Source organism: Martes martes (genome assembly GCF_963455335.1).
Source record: "Martes martes genome assembly, chromosome: 16".
Classification (NCBI taxonomy): domain Eukaryota; kingdom Metazoa; phylum Chordata; class Mammalia; order Carnivora; family Mustelidae; genus Martes; species Martes martes.
The window spans coordinates 47,313,985-47,327,367 of NC_137904.1; the positions used below are offsets into that span (position 1 = coordinate 47,313,985).

General features: G+C 45.1%; 1 protein-coding gene across 1 annotated transcript in view; it reads right to left on the reverse strand.

Annotated features, from left to right (window-relative positions):
* Nucleotides 1-13,383, reverse strand: part of EFTUD2 (elongation factor Tu GTP binding domain containing 2) — a 40,517-nt gene that overhangs the window by 20,997 nt on the left and 6,137 nt on the right. Inside the window, exons 3-9 of the mRNA XM_080825458.1 lie at nucleotides 8,754-8,919; nucleotides 7,410-7,488; nucleotides 5,895-5,970; nucleotides 5,336-5,401; nucleotides 4,523-4,558; nucleotides 1,719-1,809; nucleotides 698-780 (exon numbers count right to left, since the gene is read on the reverse strand). Coding sequence (XP_080681584.1) covers nucleotides 698-780; nucleotides 1,719-1,809; nucleotides 4,523-4,558; nucleotides 5,336-5,401; nucleotides 5,895-5,970; nucleotides 7,410-7,488; nucleotides 8,754-8,919 — 597 coding nt within the window. The remainder of the gene's footprint in view (nucleotides 1-697; nucleotides 781-1,718; nucleotides 1,810-4,522; nucleotides 4,559-5,335; nucleotides 5,402-5,894; nucleotides 5,971-7,409; nucleotides 7,489-8,753; nucleotides 8,920-13,383) is intronic.

The following is a 13,383-nucleotide window of genomic DNA, read 5'->3' on the forward strand; positions in this document are numbered from 1 at the left end:
GAATGCTAGCCAACATCCTTGATCAGGAAAAAATAAATTCCATAAAGGACACTACTGGGACAGTAAGATCCAGAGAAAAAGATCTATACAATATATTGTATCAGTGTTAAATTCCCTGATTTTGGTAATTGTATTTTGGTCATGTCAGTGAATGTCCTTGTGCGGGCATGTGTACAGAGAAAGAATTACAAAGCAGATGAGAGTGCGCTCCTTGTACCGTTTTTACAACTTTTGAATAAATTTGAAATTATTCCAAAATGAAGTCAATTAGGAAGGGGGAGGAGAAAAAGCAACTCTAGCTCCCTCTGCTGGCTATCTCATCAATGACAACATAAGTGGGGTTAGCCAAATTACCTTTCAATTTAGAAATATACAAGACACCTTGGGGCTTTTAACTCCAGTATCTCTAGTTTCGAAAAGCGCATTAATATTTAAAATTCATTTACATTAATATACTTGCCTCCTTCTCTTTTAATTACATTTGTCATTTTATTTTGGGTCCTATCATTTTGAGCCTCACTGAGCAGGGAGTGAGGGACTCATACTGAGAACTAATTTTGAACTTCATATGCTGCCTTAATTTCAGAGCAAACTTGAGCCTTAATCCCACAGACTTGTAATCTCTGATTACACTCTGGGCATTGGGTGGGGCAACCCCAACAGGGAGGAGGGGTCAGAAGAGTAGAGGCAGACTCACGCCTTCAGCGGCATCAATGAACAGGACAACTCCATCTGAGATGCGCAAGCCAGCTGTGACCTCATCAGAAAAATTCACATGTCCTGTAAGACAAATGCCAAGTATGTCACTACCCGCAGGGTTCCAGGATGAGGCACAATTAACGTGTAGAAGGTCTGAGGGAACACTGCAAAAAAACACGTGAACCCCCAAATATGCCCTTTCCCTTCTCCCCACGGCTCCCTGCCGTATATAAAGTTCCACCAGTTAGAGTCACATGCTTGGATTAAACTTTCATACAGCAGGTCCCCAAACATCAAAAGAACGAAGTACTCTGTATGCCCTAGGAGGACATAACAGATCAACATTCACACACCAGCTTGGTCTCAACAGCAGTCAGCAGAGTTCTGCGGGGGCACAGGACAATTCAGAGGCAGGAGAAAGGGCCAGAAGGGCCTGGTGCACAGGAGACAATTCCTGGCAAGGTGCTGCTGGTGGCGGACAGAGGCTGAGAGGTATCAGGGCACTGGGCGCCTGAGGGTGAGAAGGTCAGTTTGTCAAAACTCCAATGTTTCTATTTAAAACTCTGCCCCGAGTTGATCCTTTCCCTAAGATGAAGACAGAGGCAGCCACAGGGCAAGGTACGCTGCTCCTGCGGTGACCTATATGGGCACTACCAGTTGGTGTGCTGACCCCATGGCCTCCTTCAAAAGACTGGGAGTGCCTGAGGCCAAGGCCATGTCTGACTCACCCTTGTTAGCAAGTGCCTAGCACGGGGCCTGACACGCTGAAACAAGTAAATGAATGAGGTTTAAATATTTTAGAGCAGAGCAAAGAGAGGAGCGAAATAGAAAGCCTGGTGCACAGTCCCTGCTAATTAGCTAGTCAGAAGCAAAGACTGAGGAAAACGGAAATTATTTCAATGGAAGGAGAAGTGAAGGGAACGTAAATGCAAAGATGAAATGCTCTGTTCTGTGCTGGAAAGAGCAAAAGCACAAAAAACAAAGAGGGTAAGGTTCTGATAGTAAACGGAATGTCCTACCTGGAGTGTCCATGATATTGAAGAGGTAAGATTTTCCTTTGGTATCTGGCAAGACCACCGTCACAGGAGTGCTTTTGATGCCAACACCTCTCTGAAAGTCACAAAGGCAGAGAGGTCAAGACTGCGTCCTACACAAGAGGGCTTCCTTCTGCTCTTGGGGCTTGCCAGTTGTGAGTAAGTTACACTGACCTCTCTCCTTGAGTGGCCTCTAACCAGAACAGCCCTTGCAGATGAAATATTTTGGTATTAAACATCATTTTTAAAGGGGTTTGGTTCAAATTTAAAAAAAAGTAAAAATAAAAATGAACAAGTAAAGCAAGATTAAACCTAACAGAGAACCCAGTGTCCTACAATCTTAACTTCATACACAGTTAACAAAAATAACTGAAGTATTGGGGCGCCTGGGTGGCTCAGCCATTAAGCGTCTGCCTTCAGCTCGGGTTGTGATCCCAGGGTACTGGGATCGAGCCCCGCATCGGGCTCCCTAATAAGCGGGGAGCCTGCTTCTCCCTCTCCCACTCCTCTGGTTGTGTTCCTTCTCTCGCTGTCTCTCTGTCAAACAAATAAAGTCTTAAAAAAAAAAAAACAACTGAAGTATCATGTAAGTAAAAAGAGACATCCTAGGCATTTAAGGATTTAAAAAAACATGGTACCCTTTCTGCCCCTGCTGCCACCATGGACCCTGTGAAAAAGCTTGTGGCGAGGGGGGGTGCACCCCACCCAGCAAAAAAAGCAAATTCTGAAGTCTACCTTGACTGCACCCACTCTGCGGAAGATGGAATCATGAATGCCTCTAATTTTGAGCAGTTTCTTCAAAAGAGAATGAAAGTGAATGGCAAAGCTGGGAATCTTGGTGGAGACTGGGTTGTATTGAAAGGTGCATGAGCAAGATTACTCTAACTTCTGATGTGCCTTTTTACAAAAGGTATTTGAAATATCTCACTAAAAAATATGTGAAGAAGAATCTACGGGACTGCGTGCAGTTGCTAACTGCAAAGAGAGTCGTGAACTGTGTTCACTTCCAGATTAACCAGGATGAAGAGCAAGATTAAAATGTATTTATCGGAAATATCTTATATGAGTTCTTGAATGAATCTTGGGAATCAAAAAAAAAACAAAAACAAAACAAAAAACCGACTCTCTGCAACACACATACATATATAAAAGCTCTAACAAGGGGGGCTCCTAGCCAGCTCAGTCAGAAGAGCAAGAGACTCTTTACCTTGAGGTTGGGAATTCAAGCCCCACATTGAGTATGGAGATTACTTTAAAAAAAAGGGGGGGGGGGACAAAAGACAAAAAAAATCTATTAAAAAAAAAAAAAGATAAGGGCGCCTGGATGACTCAGTTGGTTAAATACCCAATTCTTGATTCAGAGTTGTGAGCTCAAGCACAGAGTTGGGCTCCATGCTGGGGGTGGAGCCCACTTTAAAAAAAAAAAGTGTTACTTTTTAAAAAAGATTTATTTACTTATTTATTTGACACAGAGAGAGAGAGAGAAATAGATCACAAGTTGGCAGAGAGGCAGGCAGAGAGAGAGGCGGAAGCAGGCTCCCTGCTGAACAGAGAGCCCGATGCGGGGCTCGATCCCAGGACCCTGAGATCATGACCTGAACCGAAGGCAGAGCCTTATTAACCCACTGAGCCCCCCAGGCGCCACCCCCAAAAAAAGTTTTAACAAGAAATAAGTGTTTAAAAAAATCTAGCCAAACATATTAAAAAACAATAATAGCTAACATATGTTGATTGCATGTCATAAGCCTGCACCATTCATAAGCCTGCACTATTTCAAAACTTTTCACAGTTACGAACTTGAGCTCTCCATATGGTGATTTAAGAAAAAGAGACAGCAGTAAATAAAGGAGAGAGGAAAGAGAAGGGTTAGAGAGTAGGGGAAAGATCCAGATGGAAGAAGGACCCACCAGCTGGAGTGGGAAAGACGGCGATGTATGCTCACTGCTTTACACAGCAGACAAGCACAAAGACAGAGGAAAGCACTCTCAAAGAGAAGTTACTCCTAGAAAGAGATCATCATATGGATGGAATCATTGTACAGATATTTAGAATGATGTTATTTGGGGCGCCTGGGTGGCTCAGTGGGCTAAGCCTCTGCCTTAGGCCAAGGTCATGATTTCAGGGTCCTGGGATCAAGCCCCACATCGGCCTCTCTGCTCAGTGGGGAGCCTGCTTCCCCTTCTCTCTGCCTGCCTCTCTGCCTACTTATGATCTCTCTCTCTGCCAAATAAACAAATAAAATCTTAAAAAATAAAAAAAAAAGAGAATGATGTCATTTAAAAAATTCTGTTGTGGGGCGCCTGGGTGGCTCAGTGGGGTAAAGCCTCTGCCTTCAGCTCAGGTCATGATCCCAGGGTTCTGGGATCGAGCCCCGAATCGGGCTTTCTGTTTGGCGGGGAGCCTGCTTCCTCCTCTCTCTCTGCCTGCCTCTCTGCCTACTTGTGATCTCTGTCTGTCAAATAAATAAATTAAAAAAAAATTCGGTTGAGTTTCTGTATAACTTACAGCATAAATGTAGACATCATCTCTTAGCATTCCCCTACTAAGCAAAATTAAATCCAGTCAAGGGTAGGAAGGTCCCTCCACCCACCCAACCACTTGCCTGCCCCGCCCTCTTTTAAGTATTACATCAGGGGCTAACTGGCAGAAGCTGCAAGATAAAGAGGTACGAGGTGGGAATGAGAGAGGGTACAGAGCAAACTGTTAGCATAAAGGCTCCCCCACGTTCCCTGCACAGCTCCTGCTGGGTGCAGTGTGGGGAATAGTCAGACATCCCCAGGCACACTTACCTCCTGCTCTGTGAAGAGGATGTCAGTATAGCACAGCTTAAAAAAAAAAAAAAAAAAAGAAGTGCTGTTACTGTTACCACCTGACTCCAGACTCCTCTCCCACACAAACCATCACTTTCCTCCACCAGCTCCCAACTCAAGGCTTTCTGCCTCAGGAGGACAGATGGAAGACAGAAGGGTATCCTACAGAAATTCTAGACAATAAAACCAGTGCCTCTCAGATGGAAAATGCTCCTGGATGGGTGTTTTTTTTTTGGGGGGGGGGGTCAGGGCGGTCACTGAGGACCAGGTATGGCTGGATAGCTAAATTTTATCAAATGGACTGAATCCTAAAGTGGTAAAGGGAGACACGTGTGGCCTTTATGGAAACCCCCGTGTGTCAGAACACTCAATCCAGCAGACACGGAGCATTTATTGAGCTGAGACCTGTAGCCATATTCGGCCTCATTCACAGGCATTTAAATTTATCATGGAAACAACAAGGTCCAATTGTATTATATTTATAGAGTAGGCTATTAATACCAAGACAGGAAAGAATAGGCTATAAAAGTCAGGATATATCAGAACAGAGGAAAGATCCCAAGTGCAGAACACATCATCCAAAAATACTGCAGGTTAATATTCTCTACGCTCCTAAGAAAGTTAAAATTACTTTCTTTAAGGCTATGAATAGAGATTACAATTATAAAGCAGCACTTTGGAGGCATCATTATTTATAATGAAAATGGGAAGGTGGAAGGAAGGGGAAGGAGAGAGACACCCCTGTATATTCTCAATGGTTCATCCTAAACCCTCCACAGATTTTCTACTTACATCTTGGTCATAGCGCTTCCTGATTTCCGGGTGAGTCTGCTCTATTAAGCAATCTACAAAACACGTCTGAAAGGGAGGAGAAGGTTAAGATCTGCCAAACACAAAGGAAAATCTACTCTACCCTTCTCTCAGTGCCCAATACACCACATAATTTAGGGATAAGGAGAGGAAGAAGTGAGCAAGGAGGATTATGGGACAGCAAGGGATTAACACTGAAGCCACAGGATTATTTTCAAATGAAAGATGAAATCTTTCTTGGACAAGCATTCCCCCAGGAAATGAAAACTTATAAAATCAGAGTACGGCTCAATTTCCCCTCTTCTGTCCAGATGTAGACACAAGGCTGGAAGTGGCTTAGAAACAGGCTCCATCTGCTGCTCAGGAAAAGCTAGAATTTCACAGCAGTTTTCACACTAGGCATGGAGGGCCTCCCCCACACACACCCGGAGTCGGGAGGTCCAGCATTATGGCCTCAAACCCCAACCTGTGACTCTGAGGGCTGAAAAAATGAGAAGGAACAAAGAGAAATCCTATTCCAAGTAGCTGAAAGTTCTCTCACCTTGCCGTGGTGGAGATGGCCACAGAGGGTCACATTTCTGATGAGTTCCGAGTTATCCATCAGATCTGCCAAGAAACTGAAAGGAGATAGGAAAAGAGAAAAGGGACTTTGGCAAAAGCTTCCAAATGCAAAGTGGTGCAAAGGTGTTTCATGTATCTTGTCAGGAACAACTTTCAGACCAACTGGAGAATGCTCAGAGGCAGACATGAATTTCTATATCTACATAGGTCTGGCTTTGGAAACGGAACAGACTTATGTAACACAACCCACGAAATGAGATTTCAAAAGCAAGCAAGAAGAAAAAACAAAAAAAAAAGACCAGCAGGCACGCATGCACATACACAAGCCTGGTTCCTTTCAAAATCCTCAGGTTAGATTTGTTCCATTTATGCATCTACTCTATTAATGCAAAGGGGACTTAAAATTACTGTGAGTTTCTCTCTCTTTTTTAAAAGATGTAAAAAATTTTAGAGATAGAGATAGAGTGTGGGGGGGGTGGTGAGGAGCAGAGAGAGAGGGACAAGCAGACTCCGTGCTGAATGCAGAGTCTGATGTGGGGCCTGATCCCGTGACTCTAACATCACGACCTGAGTCGAAATCAAGAATGGGACACTAAGCCCCTCCAGGCGCCTCAGCTTCTTTCAAAATTGCCCTCAGAGCCAGTTAACGAAACTTTTCAGAAAACTCCACCTCATTGATGATTCCGAGGAGTTGCAGCTTGATCAAAACCAGCACTGTCTTTCTTGCTTACCACCCACATTAACTCATGGCAAGTCGCCTTCAGAGGACTTTGGCTCTTTGGAACATCAAGCCCACTTTCAAAGATTTGAGATTTTACAAAATCACCACTGAGAACACAAGGGAATCTGAAGCAAGTTCTAAAGATAACTGAAAAGCTATTTTGAAAATGGCTGAACGTTGGTAGGCGAGCTGAGCATTCGGAAGGGACCCCACTCTTCTGGACAAATTAGATGTCAATATGTTTAAAAAAAAAAAAAAGAAAGAAATTTCATTATCTAATAATGAGTCCCAAGCACTTTAATAAATGAGGACTTACAAGTGCATTTCATCAATGAAAATATTTTCAGAAATCCTGCGGCATGAAGTCTAAAGCCCTCTCCACATGAATCCACCTACCTGCACCCTCGTCTCCAAAATAAAGAGTTGTTATATTCCCCAAACGCTAAGCGATCCTACCACGTCAAAATAGGTTCTGGTGGCCCCAACACTGACAATTAACAATCCTCAGTTCTGCCTCAAAGGCCAGCCTCTTTTACCCAACTAAAGGGTTGGAAGAGAAAAGGCTGAGATCTGAATGAGAGCCAAGAGAAAAGTTAAGATGGGCTTAACTTTTCCAGCAACCATGCATGCTCAAGGAAAATTCTGGCAAATTGTAGGAGAGGATCTTTGCTTTTTCAGTTCACTAGCTACTTCAACCACACACCACATCCCACCTCCAGAGAAAAATGAACCCATACTATTTGTGCAGAGAGATAGAGAGACCTGAAAACTTACTCCATTTCATACACTGTGACAGGTAATGTCTGCTCCATCAGAGTGAATTTCTTGGTTTTCACCGGCTTAATAATAGGTTCTGGGGGGAAAAGAGTAGTGATGTGCAGGTTGGCATAACAAAAATACACAGCTCCATTCCGTTAAACTGAGCTTTCATTTTTTTTTTTTTAATTTATTTACTTATTTGACAGAGGTGGGGGGAACTGAGGCAGAAGGAAAAAGAGAATCTCAAGCAGACTCCCCGTTGAGCACGGAGCCTGACGCAGGGCTTGATCTCACAACCCTGAGGCCATGATCTGAGCCAAAAGCAAGCGTCAGACGCTCAACCGACTAGGCCGCCCAGGCGCCCCTAGACTGAGCTTTCATAATGTGTATGTGACATTAATTTATGTTGTTCTAAGGACTACTCATAGGTTGAAACAAGTTCTGGAAATGCTGTTCGGCACAAGACAGTGAAGGATCTGGAACTGTGGACTGAGAGACTTGGATTTCACTTTGCGGAGAAAGGGAGAGGGACTGGATATAGGCTGAGGTTAATGTCAGTTCAAAACCTCTCCTCCCATTTATAAAATCTAACCACTTCCCAGGAGGTCAATGAAAAGGATAAAAGAAGTAGAAAATCGGCACTATGAGGACTGGTTAAAGGAGTTAGGATTATTTCGATGGAAAAACAGATCACACCAGAGGTAGAACTTAAAAAACAATCTTGAAGTTGGGGCACTTGGGTGGCTTAGTCGGTTAAGTGTCGAACTCTTGATCTCAGCTCAGGTCTTAACATTGGGGTCGTAAGCTCAAGCCCCTTGTTGGGTTCACCCCAGGCATGGAGCCTACATAAAAAAAAAACAGGGGATGCCTGGGTGGCTCAGTCAGTGAAGAGTCTGCCTTCAGCTCAGGTCATAATCCCAGAGTCCAGGGATCAAGTCCCACACTGGGCTACCTGCTCGGTGGGAAGCCTGCTTCTCCCTCTGCCTGCCGCTCCCCCTGCTTGTGCTCTCTCTTTCTCTGACAAATAAATAAATAAAATCTTTAAAAATAAATAAATAAATAAATACTAAAAACAAAACAAAAACCAAAGATCCCCAAAACAAAACTAACAAAAATAGTTTTTAAGCGCCTAAACAGATATTCAGTAAATAAAAAAGTAACTCCCATTTGCTTCGTAATAAGCTGCGAGTTGTACTGAATATTAAAACAGGGTAAAAGGAAGCTCAATCCAGAAGCAGTACCAGAAAGTAGTAGAGAAACGAATCAGTTCATTCACTGACCTCTCAACACTGCCAACGACCATGACCTCAAATTCTAGATTCCCTCTCACCTCTCCCAGCCCGCCGCCTCCTGACTCACCAGTGAGAGGCTGGGTGTCTTCCTCCTGAACGATGGTCTCCACTTCGGGGCCGTACACCTCCTCGGCCGTGGGGTAGTACTTCTTGTCCTCGTGCAGCACCACCTCCATCCCTGGGTGGTCCTCATCATGGTCTCCTACGTCATCCTCGTCGTCATCATCGTCCATCTAAGAGCAACAGAGGGGATGAAGTCAGGAGAGGTGCGCGCCCTCCCTTCTCAGTGACTATGTTGTACCCGAGTTAAGAGCAATGGCTCCTCAGGTTGGATAGCTTCTTATTTTGAGTTCTGGGCCAAAGAATCAGCAGGGCAGGTCCTGCTCTTGTGCGGTCCTTCACAGTAAGCCATGGCTACCGCCAGCAATCCTGCTCCAAGCCAGCCCCTTCTTTAAATGTGGGTCACCGCTCACAAGTGGATTGAGATTGGAGGAAAAAAACGGCTTATCATAGCATATCCTTTTTTTCTTTTTCTTTTTTTTTAAAGATTCTATTTAGTCCTTTGACACAGAGAGAGGGAGAGAGATAGCGAGAGTGAGAGACAGAGCACGAGCAGAGGGGGCTGCAGGCAGAGAGAGAAGCTGGCTCACTGCTGAGCTGGGAGCCCAAAGCAGGCCTTGATCACAGGACCCTGAGATCACCACCCAAGCTAAATGCAGATGCTCAACCGACTGAACCACCCAGGCGCCCTGAATGAATTCTTTCTACATATTCCTGCCCCTGTTGAATACTTGCAGTAACATGGCACTCACTCACAAGATGGCGCATTCCCCCTCTGGAAAGCATAGCTGGAAAGCAGGTCTTTATAAAAGACTTTAAAACACCTCCTTAAAAGTGAACCATGGTCATAAGCAACACTGAACGAAGCTATGCCCTCTTCTGCCAAAGAGTCCTTTGAATAATTAAAAGTGGCTACTACACCACCTTTTATGTTCCAAAACATCCTGTTTTTTTCATTTATTCAACAAATACTTTTTTTTTTAAAGGTTTTATTTATTTATTTGACAGCGAGAAAGAGACAGCGAGAGCAGGAAAATGGGCAGGGGGAGTGGGAGAGGGAAAGCAGGCTTCCTGCTGAGCACAGAGCCCGATGTGGAGCTCAATCCCAGGACCCTAGGATCATGACCTGAGCCGTAGGCAGAGGCTTAATGACCACCCAGAGCCACCCAGGCCCCCCTCAACAAATACCTTTAAAAAAAAAAAAAAAGACTTATTTATTTTTAGAGAGCAAGCAAGAGTGAGCAAGCATGGGGAGGAGCAGAGAGAAGGTGAGCGAGAGACTGAAGCAGATTCCATGTGAAGCCTGACGAGGGGCTCGATCTCACAACCCTGAGATCACTTGTGAGATCATGATGTGAGCCAAAATCAAGAGTCAGAGCTTAACGGACTGCGACACCCAGGTGCCCCTCAACAAATACTTACTGGGCACTTACTACGTCCCAGGCACTGCTCTGGTATTGATAATACAGCAGTGGAAAAAAAAAAAAGGTGATGACATTTGAGTAAAACTCTGAAGAAAGAGAGAAAGCTCTACAAGTGGCTGAGGAAGAACATTCTAGTTGACTGGAACAACAAATTCGAAGGACCTGGGCCAAGAGGATTAGCAAGGAAGCCAGGATGGGGAGAAGAGCAGAGAAACGTGAGTCCTTAGCGAACAGAACGCATTTGATGGATGAGCTCACCGGGAGCGAGTGTACTGAGAGGAGAGGTATGGGGAACGGAGTCCTTGGGGTCTGCTGACACTCAGAGGTCAGGGAGATGAGGAGGCCGCAGAAGCAAAGACGATGAAGGAATGGGCCAGGGAGAAGGAAAACCATGGGGTTCCATGGAAGCTGATGGAAGAGGGGATTTTAAGGAGCGAGTGATCAGCCAGGTCAGACCCTGCGAACAGGTCAAGTAAGATGAGGACAGGGCCTGGGGACAAGGTTACTGGTGACGCTAACAAGAGCAGGTGCTATGAAACGGGAGAGGCAGAGGACAAAAATGGGTTTGAGAGGATGTGGAGACAGTAAGTATCAAAAACTGTTTTGAGTGTGCTGCAGAAGGAAGCAGGGTGATGGGAAGGGGGATATGGGATGAGTTCAGAGAAATACCGACACGCCCGTATGCGGACGGGGATGGTATAGCAGAGGGAAAACTGACACAGGAGCGGGGGAACTGCCAGGGTGAGTGTCTGGTGCAGGTGAGGAGGGATGGGACCTAATTTCTGGTAGATAAAAACATAAACAGATCATCCCTATGAACAGGAGGGAAGACAGATGGCACAGATGTAGGGAGGCGGGTGGAGGTACTGGTGGGAGCCCGTTTTCCTTCACACAAATCCCAGCATGTCAACTGCTTTCTTAAAAAGAAAAGAAAACCCTCCAGTGGTGTGCTGACCACAACCACCTTCTCCCGTCCTTACGCTCTTCTTCAGTTAACATGGCCTGACATTACAGTAGTTCCTGGCTTAGCCATACATATCCCACTGGTGGGGGCCCCAAAACAGCTATCAAGCCAGTTTCTTCCTGCCCCACACTGCTGAATGCACTTTGCAATTAATTGTAGGATTTTATGCAATAATTTCCAACTACCTGTAATTACTTCTAGCTGAGTGTCCTATTAGTAAGTCAAACGTGACCAGTCTAAAATGAAACTATGTAAGCATCTTCCTCTCATTTCTGTCTGTTAATAACCAGTGTTCTGCTAATTATCCCACCCACCCCAATTTCTCCCCTCCAACTCCAAACCTGTGCAGCCTTCCACCGTGATGAGCTCTTGGCCTCCTGACCCTTTCTTCAGTAAAGGAAGGGTCCCAGCATCTTGCTTTGATCATGTCACCCCTTCCTCCATGTTCTCCAGCCAAGGCATTCCAGGGTCTGGTCCCTCCTCTTGAGCCGTCCCCCAGGGACCAACTGCTTTGGCAATTGGGAGGAGAAATCTTTTCCTCTTAACATACTACCTCTGGGCCCCTGGTCACTGCATGCCTTTCAAGAATGTCCTTCCTTCTCTCCTGTCTCCATTATCAAAATCCTGTGCAACTATTTACTTGTATATACTTCAATAAAAAAATGTTTATGGGGCACCTGTGTGGCTTAGTCAGGTGGGCTCTGCCTTTGGCTCAGGTCAGGATCTCAGGGTCCTGGGATCGAGCCCCACGTTGAGCTCGCCACTCAGCGGCGAGTCTGCTTCTCCCTCTCCCTCTGTGATCTCTTGCTTTTGCTCTCCCTCAAATAAACAATATCTTTTTAAAAAAAAAAAGTTTTTAAAGAACATCCGTGCACCCTGTGTGGACTGGGAGACTATAGGAACTCCCATTCTGCCGGGAGGAGTATGGACTGGTGCCGGTAAGCTGAGGCGCCATCTGACCGCACTTATTAAAAAACGCTTAATTAACTACAAACACATTAAACATGGACATGATCCTGTGATCAGCAATTCTGCTTTTGGGAATATAACTCAAAGACGTTTTCATGTGGTGCAGGAGGGACATATCTGCAAATCTCCATCCACTGCAGTGTTATTTATCGTGAGGGAAGGCGACAGTGGTGGCAGGTCACCCTGTGCCCATCACTGAGAGAGTACTGCACACCAGGGATGACCAAGCAGCAGTCAGATGCCAGACCAGACAGACACGTGGCACCAGAGATGGACCCTAAACTGCCTCACTTGCCAGGGCTGGGTGGCAAACGTGAGAAGCAGAATGAGGCAGATAAGCTGACCCTTTACACTATTTATATCAACAACGCAATCGTTCACATTTGGTAGCTCATACACACGAAAAGACACACACACACGCTACAACAATAATTCGTGAGAAGGAAATACAAAGGCATTAATAAGTTAACTACACAAGAGCAGAGCCCTGCCCAAGCGACATTACCGAGGAGCCAGAACCGGAGTGGGATGAACTCAACACTCGGTACTGAGGTGAAAACATTCACACAGGGCCTAAGCAGTCCTTTTCCTTTACAGGGTATCTTTTTTACCAGCTTTAGTAAAATAGAATTCACATGCCACACAATTCACCCATTTTCAAGGCACGATTCAGTGGTTTTTAGTATATTGGGAACTGTGCAGCCATCACCACAATGTCAGACTATCACCCTAAAAAGAAATCCTGTACCCTTTGGTCATCACTCCCCAATTCCATGCCCCAAAACAAAGGCAACCACTAATCACTCACTCCACTTCCTCTCCCTACAGATGTCTACTCAGTCTTCAGCTCCACTAGGAATGTCACTTCCTCAAGATACTTTCTCGGTCACATCAGCCGAGAATGATTCCCCCCTTACTAGCTATTACTACAGTACTAAGTTAAAATGACCTGAATGGGGCACCTGGCTGGCTCAGTTGGTGGAGCACACAACTCTTGCCTTAGGATTTTGAGTCCCATGTTGGGTGTGGAAATTACTTAAAAATAAAATCTTGGGGCGCCTGGTGGCTCAGTGGGTTAAGTCTCTGCCTTCAGCTCGGTTCATGATCTCAGGGTCCTGGGATCGAGCTCCCGCATCAGGGTCTCTGCTCCGCAGGGAGCCTGCTTCCCCCTCTCTCTCTGCCTGCCTTTCTGCCTACTTGTGATCTCTCTCTGTCAAATAAATAAATAAATTCTTTAAAAAAAAATAAAATCTCAAAAAGAAATAATAAAGTAAGATAAA